At 42.6% G+C, this 23,172-nt stretch overlaps 1 protein-coding gene across 1 annotated transcript in view; it reads right to left on the minus strand.

The window, feature by feature from the left end:
* Positions 1 to 686: 686 nt before the first annotated feature.
* The window catches only part of adcy8 (adenylate cyclase 8 (brain)), an 83,838-nt gene continuing 61,352 nt past the window's right edge, over positions 687 to 23,172 (minus strand). Inside the window, exons 14-18 of the mRNA XM_076300065.1 lie at positions 7,128 to 7,286; positions 6,662 to 6,808; positions 4,740 to 4,832; positions 1,823 to 1,937; positions 687 to 1,180 (exon numbers count right to left, since the gene is read on the minus strand). Of these exons, the coding sequence (XP_076156180.1) occupies positions 687 to 1,180; positions 1,823 to 1,937; positions 4,740 to 4,832; positions 6,662 to 6,808; positions 7,128 to 7,286 (1,008 nt within the window). The remainder of the gene's footprint in view (positions 1,181 to 1,822; positions 1,938 to 4,739; positions 4,833 to 6,661; positions 6,809 to 7,127; positions 7,287 to 23,172) is intronic.

Below are 23,172 nucleotides of genomic sequence, written 5' to 3' on the forward strand. Positions count from 1 at the left end.
GCTCAGTCTTATTCAGTGCAGTGTCATTAACCCTTGTGTGACAACTTGGACAACTCTTACTTAGGTAGTCTAAGACACCTCAGTTCTTTGTTAAGGTAGTCTCAAGAGCTACACTGTCAGCCTATTTTTAGTGTATTTTTTGCTTATACTTGGAGAGGAAAACTATGTTCATTCAGGCAGCCCCCTGACAGGACCCCCAGTTAATCTACCTTGGCCATCTGCATGCCAGTGGGTTGTCTGGTGTGTGTCTATAGCAACCTCAGTTCTATCCAAACCTCCTCAGTATTTTATTGGGACTGTCTCTTGCCAAGGTTAGTGTAACATCAGCCAACCAGGGTGGATGTTTTTTTTTATTCTGGCAATCACTAGGCCAGCTCATTTTTGAGAGGATGTTTTTATTTTTGGCGATCTGTAGGCCAGTTCTTTCTTGGGTGGATGCCTTTTGTTCTGGTGATCTCTAGGCCAGGTCATTGTTGTCTGGGCCCTCAATGTGTTTTTTTTTTTTATTCTGGCGATCTCTAGGCCAGCTCATTGTTGTCTGGGCCCTCAATGTATTTTATTATTCTGGCGATCTCTAGGCCAGCTCATTGTTGTCTGGGCCCTCAATGTATTTTTTTATTCTGGCGATCGCTAGGCCAGCTCATTGTTGTCTGGGCCCTCAATGTATTTTTTTATTCAGGCGATGTCTAGGCCAGCTCATTCTTGTCTGGGCCTTCAGTGTGGTTTGAATCAGGTGGAGCTGGAGTAGGGGAGAGCAGGGTCCTGCGGTGGCCGTAGGTGGCCTTCATGATGCCCGTGGCATTGTTATCGTTGAGGATGTGCTTGTGCTTCTGGCGGTTGAGCGACTGCACCAGGCCAAGCACCACGGCGGCGAGCGAATATTGACCGGTGGCACGGCGCGGCTGGAGGCCCAGGGGGCAGGGCTGCTGGCGGCCCGTCAGGAAGTGCGTGCAGACGGGGCCTTCCTGCTCGCTGATGCCACGCACGTGCACCGGGCCGCGGCGCTGGAAGGCGAAGCCTCGCTGGCTCAGGATCAGGAAGGTGTCGTGCGGCAGCTGAACGCGCCCACTCACGCCCGTGCTGTCCATACGGCTCGCCAGGTTCACCGTCTTACCCCAGATGTCATACTGCGGTTTCTTAGCACCTATCACCCCGGCAACCACAGATCCATGGGCCATGCCTGCCAGGTGTAAACACACAACAGCATATTAGGGGTTTACAGGTGAGGGGGGTTACAGGTGAGGGTGTGTATATTAGGGGTTTACAGGTGAGGGTGTGTATATTAGGTGTTTAATGGTGAGGGGGTTTACAGGTGAGGGTGTGTGTGTATTAGGGGTTTACAGGTGAGGGTGTGTGTGTATTAGGTGTTTACAGGTGAGGGGGTTTACAGGTGAGGTTGTGTGTGTTAGGTGTTTACAGGTGAGGTTGTGTGTATATTAGGGGTTTACAAGTGAAGGTGTGTGTATGAGGGCGTGTGTGGGTCTATGTTTGGTGTTATGGGACACAGGGTAATGTAGTGTGGTGTTCGGTAATGTGGTGTGGTGTTGGGTAATGTGGTGTGGTGTTGGGTAATGTGGTGTGGTGTAATGTAGTGTGGTGTTGGGTAATGTAGTGTGGTGTTGGGTAATGTGGTGTGGTGTTGGGTAATGTGGTGTGAGTAATGTGGTGTGGTGTTGGGTAATGTAGTGTGGTGTTGGGTAATGTGGTGTGTTGTTGGGTAATGTAGTGTGGTGTTGGGTAATGTGGTGTGAGTAATGTGGTGTGGTGGGTAATGTGGTGTTGGGTAATGTGGTGTGGTGTTGGGTTATGTAGTGTGGCTCACCGATGCGCAGTTGGAAGTTGTTGAAGGAGTGTGTGTTGATCTCCTGGATGCTCTCATTCAGTGCTAAGGCAAAGTCTGCCAAAGCACACAGGTGGCCCCAGCGATCCTCACACTGCTGCAGTCACACACACACACACACACACACACACACAGACAGATACACACACATTCATACAGACATCCCCATGCACATGTAACACATACACACACACACACACACACACAAAGAGAGCAAAGACAGAAAATGGCCTTATTATCTTCTCAATTTGTCTACAGCTGTGTGTGTATAGAGGGTTGTGTGTGAGATAAGATACTCAAGATGCTCAAGATAGGAGATAAGATAGTTTATTGTGGGCAGAGTAGTCGGCATGCTGTTGCACACCAATACTATCAGGGCAGTTCCCTTGCTTTCTATTGTGGGCCAAGTAGTAGGCATGCTGTTGGCATGCTGTTGCTATGGTGGGCCGAGTGGTTGGCGTGCTGTTGCTATGGTGGGCGTGGTGGCGTGCTGTTGCTATGGTGGGCCGAGTGGTTGGTGTGCTGTTGCTATGGTGGGCCGAGTAGTTGGCGTGCTGTTGCTATGGTGGGCCGAGTAGTTGGCGTGCTGTTACTATAGTGGGCCAAGTGGTTGGTGTGCTGTTGAGGTGGTCGGGAATATTGGTTGTTTTCTATGCCACGGTATCGCGTGTACTATGCCACCGGAGTAGTGTATGTTTAATTATGTAAATATATATCTGGATTTGTTACTGTAAATTACTGCATGATCCCACTGCTATAGTATATAGATAACTTTATTTCTTGCATTGTGGCATTTTGAGGTCCCTTATTGCTTGCATCACACTGCAGAATAAAACACTGTCACATCAATGAGATGAATGAATAATCAATGAGGAGTCCAATGACGTGTTTTTTTTAGGTAGACTGCACCTTTGATTCTAACATGGAGAAGGCTTTCGAGATCAAGATCATTCAATACCAACCACTCCTAAGCACCATCTAAGCTAGGCTATAGATGTGTGTGTGTGTGTGTGTCCACTCCTAAACACCATCTCAGAGCTAGGCTAAAGGTGTGTGTGTGTCCACTCCTAAACACCATCTCAGAGCTAAGCTATAGGTGTGTGTGTGTGTCCAGTCCTAAACACCATCTCAGAGCTAAGCTATAGGTGTTTGTGTGTGTCCACTCCTAAACACCATCTCAGAACTAGGCTATAGGTGCAGACTACTTGTTTTCATATTCCGCAGCCTAGGACACACACACTAGGACAGTGTTTCCCAAACTTTTTTTCTGGCGACCCACTTTTTAAAAATGACAGACCATCGCGACCCATTTCACTTCAAATCTACCCTGCAACCACCAATATTGTTTTAGGCCACAGGTTCTCCAACTTTTCTATGCCTCCCCCAACCATACATTGCTATAGGATCCCTGCTTTGAACACGGGTGTGTTGTATTTTGAGCACCATCAGCGTGAAAAGTTGGAAATGAATACTGAAAAGATACGTTTTAATGCGCATCCGAGAGTAGGGCAAATTCTCGCATGTTGCGCAGTCGTCATTCGTCAGCATAGTAAGCTGTTCCTGTATTTCTAAAGAAAAATGTTGTAGGCTACATTGCGTTGCAGACAAATGGGTCCATAACACTGTGGACGTCAATTCCAATGTAAACAGCAAATAACTCAAGTCGTTATATTGTATTGTTGTATTATATTATATTGTATAGTCGTTATATCAGAACAAGAGGCGTTTGCGCAATAGCCGGAAGAATGCGCCTTTACTTTGGAGATAGCGAAGTAGAAAACGAGAGGAATAGTGTTTAAAATGCCCATTTAAATTGTAGACTATAATGCACTGTTGTGCATTTTAAATCAGAAATAAGAATGTGAGGAGGTTGCTATTAACTTTAAAGATTACATCTGCAATCGAAACTGTATGCAAATTGAATGGCCTTATGTCCGGTCTGAATGTCTGCTTTACTTGACAGCACGGTCACTAGATTTTAATCGGAAAAGTTGAGGAACTGGTATCTATTAATGTTCGTGCAAATAGGCGGATTCATGTCCCTTGCAGTTTGCAACTGCGAGGTACATGGCAGGCGCCCCATAGAATGGTTTCATTTTGAGAGGTAGATATCCATGCTGGCACCCCCTCTGCAATGCGTTCGTCCCCCAGTTTCATGCGCCAGTTTCATGAGCTTTTATGACGAAACCGTGACTGTGGTAGTTAACAATCTACATCCTAATAGAAAACTGTTAGCTTTCCTGGTATCAAATGACAAATGGTATCAGTTAGGCCTATAACACAACATAAATTGTGCTGGCGACCCAAATAAAATCTTCTGCGACCCACCCGTGGGTCGCGACCCAGACTTTGGGAAACACTGCACTAGGACACACACACTAGGACACACACACTAGGACACACACAGTAGGACACACACACTAGGACACACACAGTAGGACACACACACTAGGACACACACAGTAGGACACATACACTAGGACACACACACTAGGACACACACTAGGACACACACAGGTTGGTAGTAAGAGGGCTGCAACAGAGGGCTAAAGGGCTTACAAAGTACTGTGCCGTAAGTGCTATAGTTGTGCCGTAAGTGCTATAGTTGTGCCGTAAGTGCTATAGTTGGCAGCCACCACATATGGCGGAGACATTGTTATTTATACCCATAAGAATTGAGTATTATGCTTATACACTGGTTCATAAGTTTGTGTGCATATTATATTACATCTTTAATATTTGTGTCCCTGCTCCACTTTTCTTCATGTGGACATATATAAATATATAACATATATAAATGGTTAAAATGTGCACCTGTTTAGGCCTGAGACGGCCATGTCAGTGTGTGTGTGTGTGTGTATGTCTGTGTGTGTGTGTGTATAGGTGTGTGTGTGTGTACCTGTCTCTCTGGGGATAGGCCTGAGACGGCCATGTAAGTGCTGCCGATGGTCTTGATCTTTTCCACATCCTGGAACCGCTCTTCCCCCAGCAACTGCAACAGGTGTGTGTGTGTGTGTGTGTGTGTGTGTGTGTGTGTGTGTGTTAAGAACATCATTATTCTCTTATCAAACAATGATGATCTTAAACTAGCTGTTACTCTCTTATCAAACACAGTGATGATCTTAAACTAGACGTCTTATCAAACAGTGACGATATGACAGACCTCATCAAAGTCGGTGATGATCTTAGACTAGATATGACTGACCTCATCAAAGTCGGTGATGATCTTAGACTAGATATGACTGACCTCATCAAAGTCAGTGATGATCTTAGATATGACTGACCTCATCAAAGTCAGTGATGATCTTAGACTAGATATGACTGACCTCATCAAAGTCAGTGATGATCTTAGATATGACTGACCTCATCAAACAGTCCCTCCAGGATTTCGCGATCGCAACAATTAACGCAAATTCAGCAAATCCTCGTGAATTCTGGGCGACCTCGCAATTTTGTCCAAACACTGCAACTTTTTCGCAAATTTGGCCAATCATCATGGTTTCCCCGTGAAATTTCACCTACCACAACAGTCCCTTGCACAGAATATGAGTCAGATGCCACACTCACTTCTGCAGACACCAGAGACTTGTTCACTCCTCTGCAGTTTTGATGACAATAAATAGAAGGCTAACGTTAATGATCTGCTTTACTTGCATCCATCAAGCTGGTGTTGCTAACCTGCCTAGGCAATGAAAGTAAGTTAATTAAGGCCTACTTGGTTTACTGACATTTGAGTAGGCTATAATATGCAACCCATTGGCAAACGTTTACACCTGGAGATGTCCTTTTAGCTCGTGTCATGTTTGCTAGCTTGTGGGCTCAGTTTGTGTAGTGCAGTGCTACCAAAATCATAGAAATTAATAACATTGTAAGACATTTACCTCTTCTATGATCCAAGAATGATTTCATACGAGTTATTTTTTAACATTTATTTTAACTAATGACATAGAAAACATCCCGAATTCCATCCACATATCGTAATGCACTATGCAAAGTTATTTCCAGTCATAGCCGAACACAGTGAGATGCAAGTGTTCCAATCCACTTAGAAATGTTATTAGGCTACTCTCACGTCCTTAAAGTGGCAGGCAGTCAATTAGACTTACACACCACCAATGTAATAACATTAAAGAAAAGTGTAGTCTAATAGTTTAAATCAATATGAAATTACTAGATGGCTATTACTAGATGACTTAGTTGGCTATTAGTAATTATGCAAGTCACAGAATATGAATTATTAAAAAGATATGAACTTAATATGAATTATAACATATATGAATGTATTGAAACATATGACATGATGCCATCTCTTTAGGGGGCTGTCTTTTTTGGACAGTTCTACGAAAGGTTATAGGCTACTGCTTTGTGAATTACCCCAGTAAAAATATTTACTCAAATAAAGTAGGCCTACTTTGATTTTCTGTAACCCTTACTATTTACCTTTACTTATCCTTTTTAATAAGCATCAAGATCAGTGCAATTTTGGTCGTACTAACCTTAATTACCCTCAATTAAAAAATGATTTAAAAAAATAAAAATCGCAACTATTTTTGCAATTTTCACTACCGCAATTTCTTCGCAACAAACAGCTAAAAACACCGCAACTTCCATCGCAATTTTTTAGAAAAGTTGACGCGAAATCAGGCATTTTAGATCGCATCAATCACAAAAAATCCTCGCGAAATCCTGGAAGGACTGATCAAAGTCGGTGATGATCTTAGACTAGATATGACTGACCTCATCAAAGTCGGTGATGATCTTAGACTAGATATGACTGACCTCATCAAAGTCGGTGATGATCTTAGACTAGATATGACTGACCTCATCAAAGTCGGTGATGATCTCATTGAGGAGGCGCAGGCACTCCACTCCCTGGTTGTTCATCTCCGTCTGGGAGTAGAAATCAGCGAAGCCAGGAATGGAGGCAAACATCACTCCCACCGCCTCATAGGACTGGGAATACAGCTCCTAAACATCACACACACACACACACACACACGTCTACTGTCATATTCGTGTTATGAATTTACTCATGCATTTATATGGAGGATTCTTGTGCTTTGTGGTAGTGCTTTCACTAACAGTGGGGATAGCTGTAGTTCTTTTGTTTCACCAGTAGGTGGGGATAGCTGTAGTTCTTCTGTTTCACCAGTAGGTGGGGCAGTGCTTTCACTAACAGTTGGATAGCTGTAATTCTTCTGTTTCACCAGTAGGTGGGGTAGTGCTGTAGTTCTTCTGTTTAACCAGTAGGTGGAGCACTAACAGAGGGAAAAGCTGCAGTTCTTACCTCGTTATCGCGGTCCTTCTCCAGGAAGTGTCGTGCGACGTGTGAGGGGAGGATATTGCGCAGCAGGTTCTCGTTGTGTTCACGGATCTCCCGCATCTCTCCGATCTCCTCCTGAGCCTGAACACGCCACAGGAAGTCCAGCCGTGCTGTGTACTCCAGCTGAACAAACAACAACAACAACAACATGATTAAAGTAGCTGCAGCAGCTACATCAACCATTTCAGCCCCATGTTACAGAGGAGACCCTAATCTAGCCATAGGTTAGAGAGGACGCCATCACCTCAATAAAGGATAACAGAGACCCTAATCCGGGAGATCTACTTTTAAAGTTGACAGTATCCCGAGATACAGAAAATCTTTCTTGGTCTCTCAACTCCTCCAGTCTGATGAAGAAGGCACATCAACGCCTTCGCTTTTCTATGGATAAGAAAGCACACCTATGTCCCATGTACTGTGCGTGTGTGTGTGTGTGTAGCTGATATGGCCCCTCATGAACGGAATAACACGAAACGTGGCATACATTCAGAAGGGGTCATAATGATCCTACACTACCATTGAGAGCATACTCACAAACTCCATCTCTGTATGGTATGTAACCCACCTTAAAGTTAGGTTACTAAGACCATAACTTTAGTTTTAGAATGGTTTGAGTACAATAAATATTTTAATATATAAATATGAATTAATGTGAATAAATAGCAAGAACAAGAAGCTGAGTTTACTCTCTTTTTGGTCTGCTTGAAAGTGAATGTATTCTAAACGACTTTTATTTTGGTACAGTCATCTCCTAGGTGACGGGTTTGTTTTTTCACTCGAGACTCCACTTGAATGAATTTGATTAAAAGTGATTGATAACCCTCTTAAGAAAAATAATACTCATGTGATAATATAACTTTTTCTAAATCTACCTATTGTATCGAATCATCTTACCTTTCCTTGTACCTATTTTTCTATGTTTATTGTTGAAGCTAGAAGACCTGTGTTTTTGAAATCTCGAACTCCAATTGTTTTTTTATGTACACTGGAACACTGGATGGCGAGTCAGTCCCCTTGGATCGATTGAACTGGATAACCAACCCCCTGAACTCGCCCCCTTGGATCAACCCCGACCTCTGTTACAGTGGTGCCGTAGACCCGGATCATGGGAGTGAGGATTTAGGGAGGTGAGTGTAACAGAGGCGAACTGAGCTAGCATGCTAGTTGCACGTGTAAATCCTCACACCCCTAACCTTAAGAACGCTTCTAACCGCTGAGTTGGGAGCCGGGGCTTTTAGGATTAGAGCGTTCCACTCCCATGCCGGTGTGTGTGGAGGTGGCGGGTTCGAGGGCCGTGAGCGGCGGACAAATTACGACCTCTGTTACACACACACACACACACACACACATTACACACACACACACATTACACACACACACACACACACACACATTACACACACACACACACACACACAGTTGTTGTTACGACAACTGCAGCACTGCTGATCGCAGTAAAGTAGTGAAATCTGCCCAGAGGACTACTGGCTCCCAACCCCCCTCCATTCTCAACACACATCATAAACGCTGTACAAACAAAGCCAAATCCATTGCCAAGGATGCCACCCACCCAACCCATTAGGGCTGAACGATTTATTGCATTTGCGATAATATCGCGATATGATGAAACGCGATTTTCAAACCGCAAAGGCTGCGATTTGTAATATGTGACGTCACCAAAACGCATTTATACTTGCGCTTGCCGACGCGCCACCGACTCTTTTCACGGACCATTGAAGAAGCAAAAAACGTAAACAAGAGGACCAGCTAACAGTGTCAAGAAAGGTTTGATCAGTAGAGCTACTTTGGTTAAAAATAAACCTCTTCATTACCTTTTGCCCGAACCTGCCATGTCCATGGTTCTAGTTCATAATTCCCCTGTGCTGCTATTCTGGCTGGTAACTTCGTTCACTTGTCCAGCTGACGATTAAAACTCCACGACTGTTTAGGCTGCACAGCACAGCAGCCATTCACCTGTGCACTGGGGACGTTTACTGGAGTACAGTGACAGTGGGGGCATTTGCGATATCCAAGGGGGTTGGCGGCACAAACATTTCATCTCACAGGTAATGAATTGATGCATAATGATGCAAAAACCCAGCTGTTCTAACATTAGCTTACCAGCTAAGGCTCTAGGCTACATACATGCTGCTAACTGCTGATAACTTTGCCTGTTTAAAGAGTTTTGTCTCCGCGATTGGCTTTGTTGTGATATGCACAAACTAGTTAATTTGCATGCATGCGTATTGCGCTGCGGTGTTGATGATGCTAACCTTTAGTTAACACCGAGCCGAACGGTCATTCGGCCGCATTTATTTGCGCTACAACAATCTACAGTAGTTTGTTCCGATTCACGTGCAAGTAGCCTACAGAGGAGAGGAGCGGGTCTGTGTGTGTGTGTGTGTGTGTGTGTGGGCGTGCGCACGCACGCGTGTGTATGGAGAGCACAGGACAATGAGAAGCCGTGTCAGTGCCACTGCATGTATTTGTTAACTAACGAAAGAAGGTCATATCTAGAAGGTCATGAAGGCTGGAAGTTCAACAAATATAGGTCTACTAATGTGATTAAAATAGTTAAATAGGGGGCGCTGTGGCGCAGCAGGCTACAGTGTCCGTACCATGTACGGGTCCGAGTGCCCACGGGGACCCAGGTTCGAGTCCGACCTGCGGTCATTTCCAGATCCCACCCCATCTCTCTCTCCCACTTGCTTCCTGTCTCACTCTCCACTGTCCTGTCCAAATAAAGGCAAAAAGCCCAAACAAATATACTAAAAAAACAAAAAATAGTTAAATAAAAAATATTTCATTCATCAATCTTGTTCAATGACCTAATGCCATCATAACATAGGCCTGGGCTCCAGGAAAGAACAGTTTATGTTTAACTTATCTAATTTTGTGTTGGTCATTCTATAGAATAATATATTGCTTGTCTTTGTTGAATAAGACAGAAGATAAAAAGCTTAAAAATAATCGCATATCGCATCGCAATCGCAATATTGGTGAGAAAAATCGCAATTGGATTTTTTTCCAAAATCGTTCACCCCTACAACCCATGGTCTTTTCAGTCTTCTTCCATCTGGCAGGCGATGCAGGAGCCTGCGCTCCCGCACCAGCAGGCTCAGGCTCAGCTTCTTTCCAGAGGCTGCTGAACAAAACTACACCTCCTGTCTAGCATTCGCACTTTAGCTGTTTACTTTGGTAAAGAGAATAAAACAGGGAACTGGAGAGAAAGGAAAATCGTCTGAACAGGGCAAACAGCCTCATCTCCACCAGGGGGAGTTATTACTCTGGGCCAGAGTGCAAGCAGCCTCATTTCCACCAGGGAGAGCTGTTACAACACCCAACATTTATTAAATCTGTGTGTGTGTGTTTACATATGTGTGTGTGTTTACTTCTGTGTGTTTACATCTTTGTACTGTATGTGGGTGTGTGTATTGTATTGTATTTGTTACATAGATACTGTTGTGAAACATATTATGTATATGTGTATTCTTATCACAAAGTTTATTCTTATCACATAGTGTATTCTTATCACAAAGTTTATTCCTATCTTACACCATGCGCTTCTCTTTTATTAACCAATGTGCCCAGGAGTGTGGCAATTACCGACCTAAGGTGTGGTCTGGTAACCTGACAATAGCCAGATGAATTTCGCTCCGCCTAGCTCCACTCATCCATCTGGAACCGATCCATTGAAGTGTTGCTTCAGAAGGCTGGGCCTAATCAAAAAATGCTTGCATATGATTGAATAAGCCACTTGTCCGTCATCTATTGACGTGCTACTTCAACCACTTACATCGAAGCCAACCCGTGACGCTAATAACAGTCTCACAGTCGCTTCTACGCTATGCCACATCTATGAAACTCCCGCCCTGCGTCCTGATTGGCTGTACCATAAAATCGGTTGCAGAAATCACTCTCAATGGAAGAGGTCCCAGATGGATGTGAGTGAAGCTAGGCGGAGCTAAGTGGAACGACATTCATATGGCTAGGGTCAGGTTAGTGGTCTGGTGCATTGTCTAAAAATCGTTATCTTATACCATTTAAAAAGCATTATGCCACTGACCAAGACAAACCTGGTCTATAGCGAAAGGCGCATATGAAGCACAGCTGAAAACGCACGAGATGTAAGGAGCAACTCCTCTGCAGAATAAATGTCCATAGTTTTTTTTATTCAGTCAGTCATTCAAACATTATAAGGGTAAGTGCTGCTAGTTGCACTGCTTGCTATTAAAGGGAATGACAGATGTCATTTTCATTGGTTTAAAGGATGTTATGCCCAAAACGCACCCATGACTGATTAAGAAACATAAGAACCACCTTTTTTGTGCCAAGTGCCCAATGTTTGATAACAAAACCACCTCGAATGTGGACTGGACAAACCTCTAAATGTATTTAAGCTATTCGCCAGTGACCATGCGTTTTAGATCGCCAAAATAGGGCTCTATGTCATGTTTAAACTTCATTGTGCAGCTTCATAAAGAGAGAGGAATTGAGCCTACCTGGTCTGATTTGATTCGGACCTCTTGGTCCGCCCGTGGCCCATTGCGCAAGGTGCATTTAGAATTGTTAGGCTACACTGATAAGAATGTTGTGCATGACTCTGAAAAGATAAAAATAAATTCCGGTGATCCTCTTTGGTTTTTTAACTATATGTCTACATTTTAGAGATGCGCCAATATGAAATTTTAGGGCCGATAACGATAACCAATATTTATTGCTCTGTTGTGGCCGATACCGATATGATAACCGATAATAATACCCTTGAAAAAAAATTTGAAAAGTGAACTGGGGACAGCATTTAATAAGCATCACCACCAATAACGAACAGAACTCATGATAGTCCTCAATAGAACAACATCAGTCAACAAAATAGCAGTAGTCTAGGCCTATGCGTGGCTCCTTTAAGTGAACCTGATGTCAGTCAACAAAATACCAGTAGTCTAGGCCTATGCGTGGCTCCTTTAAGTGAACCTGATGCAGTGTTGGGAGTAATGCGTTACAAAGTAACGCGTTACTGTAATTCCACTACTTTTAGTGGTAACGAGCATGTAACGAAGTATTTTTGTAAATCCAGTAACGCAATTACAATTACTGACATTTCAAAGAGTTCGTTACTTGCGTTACTCTGTTGATCTTGAATGAACGACTGCAGACAAGATGCACATTTGCTGCTTTGTCTCCCGACCTTAGCTGTGTTTCCAGCGATTGTGTTTCATGTTTAGATTGCAGATGCATTCTTTACAGTTAATAGGAGCCCCCTCACATTCCTCCTTATTTCGGATTTATGCTAAAACACACAAGAGTGCATTACCAATTTAAATGGGCATCTTAAAAAGCCTTTTCCCTTTCGTTTCCATCTCGTAAGCTCCACTACAGTAAAAGCGCATTGTTGTTTATCTCCGCTCTTTTTCGCCTATTGCTCAAAAGCCTCGTTATATCAATTTCTCATTCTTACAACATAGCCACGCCACAACACCAATAGGCTACGGTAGCCTATATATAGCCTTGGCACAAGCAAGCACACGTTTAACTCGAGAGGAAAATGCAGATTTTACTTACCAGATAAAGAAACCTCCAAATAGCCTACCGTAGCGACTTGAGTTATTTGCACAGTAGGCTATATGTTTACATCGGAATTGACGTCCATGGTGTTATGGATTCATTTGTCTGCGACGGAACATGCAACTTCTCTCTGGAACACCTTATCAGCTGAAGAGTAACCTTCTGCATAGTGCGCGACAATCCCAAAATCTCGGATGCATTAGAACTTATTTTGGTAGGTCAGCACTTGTGCAGCGCAGGCTTTTCCCAAACTGGTGGTGCTTAAAATGCTATATAATACAACTGTGTTCAAAGCAGGATGAGGATAACCTAAGGTTATGTGTGTGTGAGCAGACAATAACTGCTTTGAAAATAGGCCATTTAACATTGTTTCACATTACTTCCCATTGAACGAATTCCATGTAGCCTACAGAAGGATTGCAATAATAATGATAATAATAACTTATTACTATATTGCAGAAGGCAAGTAGTAGGAAAGCAGTAGGCAGTGTACTGTACATATCTATCAAACCACCTAGATGGTGAGGGTGGCGCAAAACAAGGTCAGGGAGGCCTTCATGCATTGTAGAATGTTTTGTGGTCGGAAAAAGTTTGAGAACTCATGCACACGGCTATTGATTTGAAGGCCCGTTGAAACTACAATAAATAGGTCCAAAAATTAGGTTTATTGTGTGTGTGACTGTTCAGTACTGTTCATATTGACATTTTAAAAGCAGACTTAAAAGTAACTCAAAAGTTACTTTCTCTAGTAACTAATTACTTTTGATATACAGTAATTGGTAACGTAATTGAATTACTTTTGAAAGAAGTAACTAGTAACTGTAACTAATTACTAATTTTCAGTAACTTGCCCAACACTGACCTGATGACAGTGAGTTGTGAGTGAGTGGCCAGCTATGGTGTGTGAATCATTTTCATATCTATGGAGTAAACGCATCTTCATATCTAGGGAATAAACGCATCTTCATATCTATGGAGTAAACGCATCTTCATATCTATGGAGTAAACACATCTTCAAACGCATCTTCATATCTATGGAGTAAACACATCTTCAAACGCATCTTCATATCTATGGAGTAAACGCATCTTCAAACGCATCTTCATATCTATGGAGTAAGTACGCGTTTTCATATCTATGGAGTAAACGCATCTTCATATCAATGGAGTAAACGCATTTTCATATCTATGGAGTAAACACATTTTCATATCTATGGAGTAAGACTGGGCAATGCATAAATTGGTGACTGGATTAAAGCAGTAATCAAGTGTGTAAGAGCATTCATCTTTGTTTTCAACTCGCACGTTCAGCTCGGTGCACCCTCAGGAGCCTCGAGGTGGACAGTCAGAATTCCGACCAAAAGGGGGCGTGCCTCAGCTCAGGGATTATTGCATCACACGGACTGTTATTACTGACGGGCACACCACTTTCAGAATTAAGTTGGCGAGATGACAGAGAGCCAAGACACCGTCCGTAAAAGGCAGAGAATGTCCAAAGTTTTGGGATCATTTCAAACTTAGAAAAGAAGACAAGGTGCAATGTGTAAATTGCAAAGCAGAACTGGAGTACCAAAACAGCACATCAATGATAATTCAACATCTAAGCCGAAAGCATCCAGTTGTTAACAGTATAGTATAGTATATACAGTGGGCATCGCTTTCAAATGGCCACTTCATTCGCGCATTACGAGGCGTGAAGCTGCGTGAAGCTTTAGTACCACTTTCAGCCACTGTGCGTCGCTCTGCCACTGTACATCGCTCTGTCAGTAGCCTGACTGCCGCCCCCTCTGAAAAAGCAGGAGGCTACCAAACATAATTGTTACCGAGAGGAATCCCAGCCTACGAATTCAATAACAAAATAAATCATGCATAATTAAACATTACCTCGATTAAGGCTACTTGGGTATGGCTTAAGGCTTGACTACACGGTGGTAGCGAAAATCGAAATCTGCTATATGTTATTGTCAGTGTTGGGGGCAATGCAACTACGCAAATCAAAACAGTGTCTTAATTTGCCCTACTTCTTGACTGCAATGTAGTCAATTGACTGCTTGACATGTCATTTTTATTTTTCTGTACAATAAACAAATACATCTGCTTTATGCCGCATTACATTCATATTTGGCTGACTGCAGACGTGCCACTTCCCTCCCGATATTCCAAGATTAAGATAGTAGCCTATACAAAAAGCATACTATCATAAAAAATCGTTAAAACGAATAGCTATTTGCAATTTGACAAAACACTGGTCCTCATTTTGCGAATGCGAGGACGATATGAGCCTGTTGCATTTAGTTAGATGTTCGAGTCACGCATGTTTGAAAACCACTGGCACGTAATCACAATAATTTAACACACGACAGTTGGATAGCCTACTTCACCATGTCCCCATGCCTAAATTTTTGTGAGTAGCATAGAGATTGTTAAAAACAATAAAGTAGCCTATGTCTCTCCGTTTGGGACATCGAAAACTTATATTTTTAATAGGGTAGACTACCGTCGGAGATGCTGACTGGCAAAGGCCTCGGGATAACACGTTATCTCCACTATGATCAGTCATGTCCCTTGATCAAAGTGGGGAATTAAATAAAAGTTTGAGAACCACTGGCTTAACAAGTTACCTGCAGTCCAGAGCAATATTCTGATGATCGGCGATGATATCGGCAAATGTTTGTTTTCCAAAGTAAGAATTTTACTTGACCATGCACCTTCGACAATGAATAGCTCATTACACTTGTTACTGTTAAACGTAGGCCTAACTGGTATCATTACAAACATTATTCTGTGTCCTAAAACTGGCATATTTTATGGCAATGTGTCATGTAAATTCGTTGCAAAATCTAGAGAAATGTGTGAGGTGGTCAGCGGGGGACAATTGAGACACACATTGGATTGTGTTATTACTTGAACATTCCACACATATCCACAGCTGTGGTAGGCCTATCAGGGGCAGGAGGATTACTGTTAGCGCAGGCTTTATATACAATTCTTCAACAGGAGGCCTCGAATGCAGGCTTGCCCTGTGGTTTGCGCAGCCTACAGTAAATAACAGACCCGCCACAATGTGCGGTATGATGCTTTTTTACGAGCAAGATGTTTTTGGTGCCCTACGCACACTGCATGTTCTTAAATAACAATGATCATCAGTAATATTCGACCATTAATTTGTGTAAATGGGCAAGCGTGACCACCTTGATTGGCTGATTGTAACGCGGGCATGATTCCAAACATCTCCCTTACGATAATGAGTGACAGGTGACAGGTCTCAGAATGCGTGCGCTACACAAGGACGGAAGATGATGAATAACTGGGGCCATAGGCTATTCAGAAAGGCTTTTATCTTACCACTAGGAGTAGGCTACTCCTAAATCGCACTAAAAGATTTTAGCTTGGAGTTTTCTCTTAAAAGTTATTCACAAAGCCTTTCAGACAACTCCTAAACTAGGAGTGAGTCCAAAGAGTATAGAAGTAACATTCTTTGGTGAGTCTTCGTTGCTATAGATGACGTCATTACTCATGCACGAGCTTGACTGAAGTGACCACCTTGATTGGCTGACGATTGTAACGCGGGAATGATTCCAAACACCTCCCTTCCGATGATGAGTGACAGGTGACAGGTCGGAGAATGCGTGCGCTACACAAGTAGTGAGAAGGACGGAAGATGATTAATAACTGAATAAAAAGGCCTAGCCTAAATGAATAAAGAGTAAGGCAAAACAAATAGCCTAGTAGCCTAATGAAACATAGGCCTATGGATTGATGCAGTACCTTTGCAACATTATTAAATTAATCTGTCACCATATGCCTAGGCTACGTTTGCAAAGAGAACATTTTAATTTGATTCACAATGAAATGTTACATTTAATTTACATGTTAACAATGAGTAGTTTTGGTTGTTGTTGGTGGCGTTATTGCATTCCTTTTATGAATGCAAAATTGTTCCCTTGCGATTGGAAGCTCCTGTTGCCGCATAGCGCATTTCAAAACATCGCAGCGTAAAATGCCACAAAAAGCTGTTTATGAATAGGTCTTAGTGAGTTAGGAGTCCTCTCGAATTCTTTTAAGCTGTCCCAGACTTTTAGGTGCTATACTTTTAGGTCTAAAATGCTTCGTGAATTACTTTTTGTGAAAAAAATTAGGAATTAGGAAAAGTTAGGAGTGACACGCCCATTATTTTTAGGAGTGGCTCCTAAATTCGCCAGTTAGGAGCTACTTTTAGCCTTAAAATTCTTTGTGAATACGGCCCCTGAATAAAAAGGCCTAGCCTAAATGAATCAATAATAAGGCAAAATAAATAGCCTAGTAGCCTAATGAAACATACAGATTGATGTAGTATCTTTGTAACATTATTAAATTATTCTGTTACTATGCCTACGTTTGCAAAAGAGAACATTTTAATTTGATGCACAATAATGTTACATTTAATTTACATTTTGACAATGATTAGCCTAGTTTTGGTTGTTGTTGGTGGCGTTATTGCATGTTAGTTATGCCTACAATGCAAAATTGCTTCCTCACTATTGTAAGCTGCATAGGATTTCAAAACACGGCAAAATGCCGCAGGTTTGTGAATAGGTCTGTGAGTTCTTTTAAGCTGTCAGAGGTGGGAAGGTGTGATTTGTTGGGGGGCAGGGCCGGATTAACTGGTCACAAAGGTCTGATGGCCCCCCTTCCCCCCAGCCAACGTGAATCGGGTGGTCAGTTAATAGGCTGAAGATTTTTCCTGCCATCTAAGGCAGCGGTCCCCAACCACCGGGCCGCGGCCCGTACATTCCTAACCGGGCCGTAGCCTACGACATAAGTTTTAAAAAAATGCATGCAAACTAAACTCAATTTAATTCGCAATAATGTCACGTTTTTACATGGCATAGGCCTATATGCAGTTGTTTGATTGCACGCATGTTTGCATTTTGCAAGGTCTATTTTCTTACGTCTGTCCCGCCTTCAACACTTTACTTATTGCCTTCAGCGCTGCGCAGCCTCAGGTCAGCTCACTTCACTTGATCAGTTCTTGGCGAACGGTAGTGTCACACAAAGTTAGCTAAACTGCTAGAATGAGCAACAAAAAACAAGCATCTTTAGCAGACACTGGCCAGGGTATTTAAGTTGCGAGAGCCGCTGCAGAGATTTCTTACAGAAAAAAAGTCACCGTTAGCTGCACATTTTAGTGATGAGGACTGATGTAGCATATTCGGGTTGCTTAATGACCTCAACCTGTCACTCCAGGGGAGAATGACGACTGTCTTTAAACTGGCAGATAAAGTCGCTGCATTTAAAGCCAAGCTTGATTTGTGGGGACGAATGGGGACGGGGTGTATTTGATATGTTCCAAACAGTAGTGGGGGTTTTGGGAGAGACTGAGGCAGGGCCCTTTCTCTTGCAGCTGGTGCGCGATCACCTTTTTGCGCTTTCAAATGAGTTTGAGCGTTAGGCTACTTCCCATCCTCCAAAGATCCACGGCAAACCAATGAGTGGGTCCGCAACCCATTTGTCAATATCCCGAATAGTCCTAACATGTCAGCGCAGGAGGAAGAGCAGTTGATCGAAATTGCAAATTACGGTGGTCTTAAAAGTGTGTATGAGGAAACCTCTCTGGCGGGTTTTTGGATCAAAACCAAAGCTGAATATCCCGAGATAGCCGTAAAAGCGCTGAAAACGTTGCTACCATTTCCCACCACGTATCTATGCGAGGCCGGGTTTTCTGCAATGACTGCAACTAAAACCAAATTGGCAATCGACTGGACATTTCAAACACACTGAGGGTGTCACTGTCTTGTTGCAGGGAAACAAGCACAGGGCTCCCACTGATTATATTCGTAATGCACGTTTAGTTCCCATGTTTTGTTCCCATATTTTGTTAAGCATGTTCACACTTGATAGATGTAGCTTCAAGTTGTTCAATTTTCATTGTTCATATTGTTCCATTTTCACTTCTTCAAGTTCACGTTTTTCACGTTTTTAGGAGTTCGTTACCTTCACTGTTCATACATAACTGGAGCTAGTTCTTTTCAAGTAATGCATGCACAACACACATGGAACATGGAACTCCCGAAACCACCCCCACGGTCCGTGAAAAAAAAATGGGAATCAAACCGGTCCATGGTAGCCTACGTAAAAGGTTGGGGACCCCTGATCTAAGGCACGAGCGCATCTGTGAGGCCAAGCTTCCAAGATTCAGAACTGAAGAGCTGTGGACGGCACGGCACGGTATGCCCAATGAAAATAAATTAACGCAACGCAATGCAACACAACACAGACACCGCTTCTCTCGCGTCAGTCACTGACATGAACGAAACACAGAACCCGCTTCTCTCACGGCAGTCACTGACAGTAGCCTAGAATAAATGCATGGGGAAAAACACTTCCCCATGACAAAGACATCGTAAAACACTGAAAGTTAATATTTTGTCACTAGCAACATATCGGAACTCCCCCTACCGTCGGTCCCGTATTTCCACCGTCTTGCGTGTACGTGTCACTTATATCCATTTCTATACAAACCAAGACAGCGGACTCCTAAAGAGACGCAACCACCCACACCATAGGTGTATCTAAATTAGCTATGTACCAAAAATGACATTTTACCGTGACTCAAAGAGCTGTAAACAGTGTTGTAAGGCTGCGTGTACACAACCGCTTGGAGCTCCAGTGGAATTTTAATTTCACGACAAGAATTCTCGGTCTAACCGTCCATGTGCCGTTAAGAACCAAACCAGATTTTGTTCAAATCTATATACACCTATGGCTACTGAAAATGTAAGGTTAATTTAGCAAATGTTATTTTGAAGTGTTAAAAAACATCGTTGTTTTAGAATTTCTGAACAAAAGTGGTGATAATTGGGGGTGTTACGATACATCTGTCCTTTGTCAAATGTGTTATGTTTCAAGTAGCCTATGCGTAATTCTGCTGCATAAAGTTGTATGTTTATGACATTCAAGCAAGGAAAACGATGATTTGAAGACATCTGTTTTGTTGGAAGGGCAAGGGGTAGCAACAGGGCAACACAGAGACAGGCCCGATGGCAGGGTTGTTATGAGAGTATTAAAATCTGGGATAGCCTATTCTACGGCAAGACAGCGGGGGAAAGTTAAAATACGTGATAAACACGGAAAAAGTTGGCATGCATTGTTTCGGTCCCCATGCACAGGGATTATTTGTTATATTATTAATCACATATGATTATTTGTGAAATTGTGCAAACAGGCGCAACACATTTGAAAAGGAAGGACTGGTAGCATGCAAGCTCACGAAAGATTGATTTAAGAACGTTGTCACAGTGTGTGGCTGTGGCGCAAAGCAGCGCGGGCGGAAGACATGCGACAATTGGCAAGGGGAGGGTCATGTCTTTAACAATTCTGTCGGAGGGTCATTGAACAATTTCTAGCAGGCAAGGGAGGGTCATGCAATTTTTGACTGAAGCACTCAAAATTCCTCCGGTGGCCCCTTCAATAAATAACGAACAGTCCCTAGATTGCTGCTGGGCTATATGTCTTGGTTCATGTCCGTTCACAACTCATTGCCGTCAAACGCGTAGCCTATCTCGCCGTTGCATCCATTACAAACAAACATGCAATGTGAACGTCTGGGATTGGGAAGAGCACTAAATGCTCTACTGAATAAGCACGAAGTCAAACCTTTAAATGAAAAACACTCTTTAATAATCAAAAAAATAAACCGCCAATGAAGTAAACTTGTGACCTTAAAAAATTGTTTATCGCCTGTAACTCCGTGATAACAGGACGTAACAGGAAGGCATTTGGCTGAGCAACGGAGGTTAATATGCTCTATATTTTGTCCAAATGATGTCTATCATCGTTGCACTCGGAGAAAACCAGAATGTTTAATTTGTCCTGCGTTTCTTCTACGGCTGCAAACGGGATTCACTCGCAGTTAACCAAATATTTCTTTATTAGGGCAGGGCAGGCATATTTCTGGCTATTAAATTATTTCTAAACCAGTCTGCTAAAGTCTGTAGTGAAGTCTGTGTAGGGTTTTCCAGGCTCCATTTCTTTTTACGAGACACTCTTCTCACTTGAGCCATCTACCGGTTGTTTATGTTGTTGCAGGGAAAATACAAATTAAAGTCGCGTGATACCGCGTGATCCCACGCGCGGACCGCGAGTGAAGCTGGCCAAGTCGAAGCACTGCCCACTGTATTCCCGTGAGGGAAATTTGGTCTTTGCATTTATCCCAATCCATGAATTAGTGAAACACACTCAGCACACAGTGAGGTGAAGCACACTGTAATCCCGGCGCAGTGAGCTGCCTGCTACAACAGCGGTGCTCGGGGAGCAGTGAGGGGTTAGGTGCCTTGCTCAAGGGCACTTCAGCCGTGCCTACTGGTCAGGGTTCGAACCGGCAACCCTCCGGTTACAAGTCCGAAGCGCTAACCAGTAGGCCATGGCAACCCTCCGGTTACAAGTCCGAAGCGCTAACCAGTAGGCCACGGCAACCCTCCGGTTACAAGTCCGAAGCGCTAACCAGTAGGCCACGGCTGAAGCGCTAACCAGTAGGCCACAGCTGCCCCATAATAACCAGTAGGCCACAGCTGCCCCATAATAACCAGTAGGCCACAGCTGCCCCATAATAACCAGTAGGCCACAGCTGCCCCAACCAGCTGACACAAGGCAACGTAAACACTGATGTTAGATGATTTAATGTGTTAGCTAGTTAGAACATACGGTATTTGTATTAGCTGATTTATTGTGTTAGCTAGTTAGAACATACGGTATTTGTATTAGCTGATTTAATGTGTTAGCTAGTTAGAACATACGGTATTTGTATTAGCTGATTTAAGGCGAGACACGGCAGGTGAAAACATCGTTTTTTCATGCACTGGTCAATTTCGAGATTTTGGGCTAATTTGCTACCTTAGCATGTATTCTTTCACACTACTACAACAACAAAGCCCGATTTACACATTAAGGTGTTTATTTCATTACATTTTGTCTACTCGCGCCTGTATATTTCTCCTAAATTCACCAAAAGTTAGTCTTCTAACGTTTCATGCTCTACCGCGACCGTGATACAAAACATAACATGTGTAGTACCGTTGGAAAGCTCTGTTTTTCCTGCATGACGTTGTGCTATCAAAATATGGACACTTCCTTTGTAACCGCAACCAATCGCGAAAGTTCAAAAGCGAGTCTAGGCTGAGAACGGAATCTCTTGGCTGTGTTCCGAGGCTGTTTTCTCAAATTGAGTTTTTATCATTTTCCAGTAGAAACATCTCAGCCTATGTAGCACCTATGTACACCAAATTTTCCAGTTATACACTTAGCAGTATTCTGAAGATATTTACAGAGGGATTTGTTAATAAATCATTCCTGGCCTGATTTATGTGACATTTTAATCAAAAATATAAGGTAAAAATCGATTTTTTTTAAGGCTATGGACAGTATATTCTGATTTCCTAGGTAATGAAAGCAGATATCCTGAAATCCCTCTGTAATTTTATTTTTATCTTGTATGCAAACAAAATGAAAGAATAATTTTGTGCTTTATCATATGTTCAGATCTATCTACCGAAAATATATGCAAATTTGCGCATATTTAATGAGATAATGCCTAATTTGCATAATTAAACATTAGAATTTCAAAAACTTGTAATACATTTTTTGTTCATACTTGTGTAAGTAATCAACTGAGGAAGTTTCATGGTGATGTCTATTATTTAAAATTTTTACCCTATTCACCTGTAGTGTCTCGCCTTAATGTGTTAGCTAGTTAAAACATACGGTATTTGTATTAGCTGATTTAATGTGTTAGCTGGTTAGAACATACGGTATTTGTATTAGCTGATTTAACGTGTTAGCTAGTTAGAACATACGGTATTTGTAGCGGCTGTAGCTTAATGTCGTAAGTCGATATGATATTAAGTTGTGGACATTTTAAAGGAACCGTATGTAAGAAATGTATTTCAATTAATCATAAAATGGCCCTGATATGTCACTAGACATTAAGAAATCATGTTCATTTCAAATACTTATCACTGACAACAGTAGTCTGGCCAGGATATTGTCATTTAAAAAGTGAAGTTGCAGCCCTCAACTGATGTTGTGTTTTGTCATGTCATGTTGTGTTTTGGCCTGATGCGCCACCCTCTACCTATCTACTAATCACAAAGTCAGTAGTGTTTCGGCATCTGGTTTGGCAACCTCGAGTCAAGAGGGAGGGGGAGGGGATACACTGCTCTAAAGTAATTTGAAAGTGATTGCAGTACCAGTTTTGGCCACAATATTACATATGGTTCCTTTAAGTAGTAAACTAATTTATGTAAAATTGTAAGTGAGCAATAGGCTACACCAAAAACTCATCACACACACTCATCTCATCTCTCTCTCGCACGCACACACACACACACACACACAAACACACTCCTTGTGTTAGGTTAGGCTACCTATCGCCTACCCCAGACATAATTATAGTCCTTACAAAAAAAATAAC

This window comes from Alosa pseudoharengus, unplaced genomic scaffold (genome assembly GCF_046254945.1).
Source record: "Alosa pseudoharengus isolate Yale_2024_CS ecotype anadromous, Long Island Sound unplaced genomic scaffold, YU_APseudo_1.1 YU_APseudo_1.1_scf_22, whole genome shotgun sequence".
In the NCBI taxonomy this organism is placed as follows: domain Eukaryota; kingdom Metazoa; phylum Chordata; class Actinopteri; order Clupeiformes; family Clupeidae; genus Alosa; species Alosa pseudoharengus.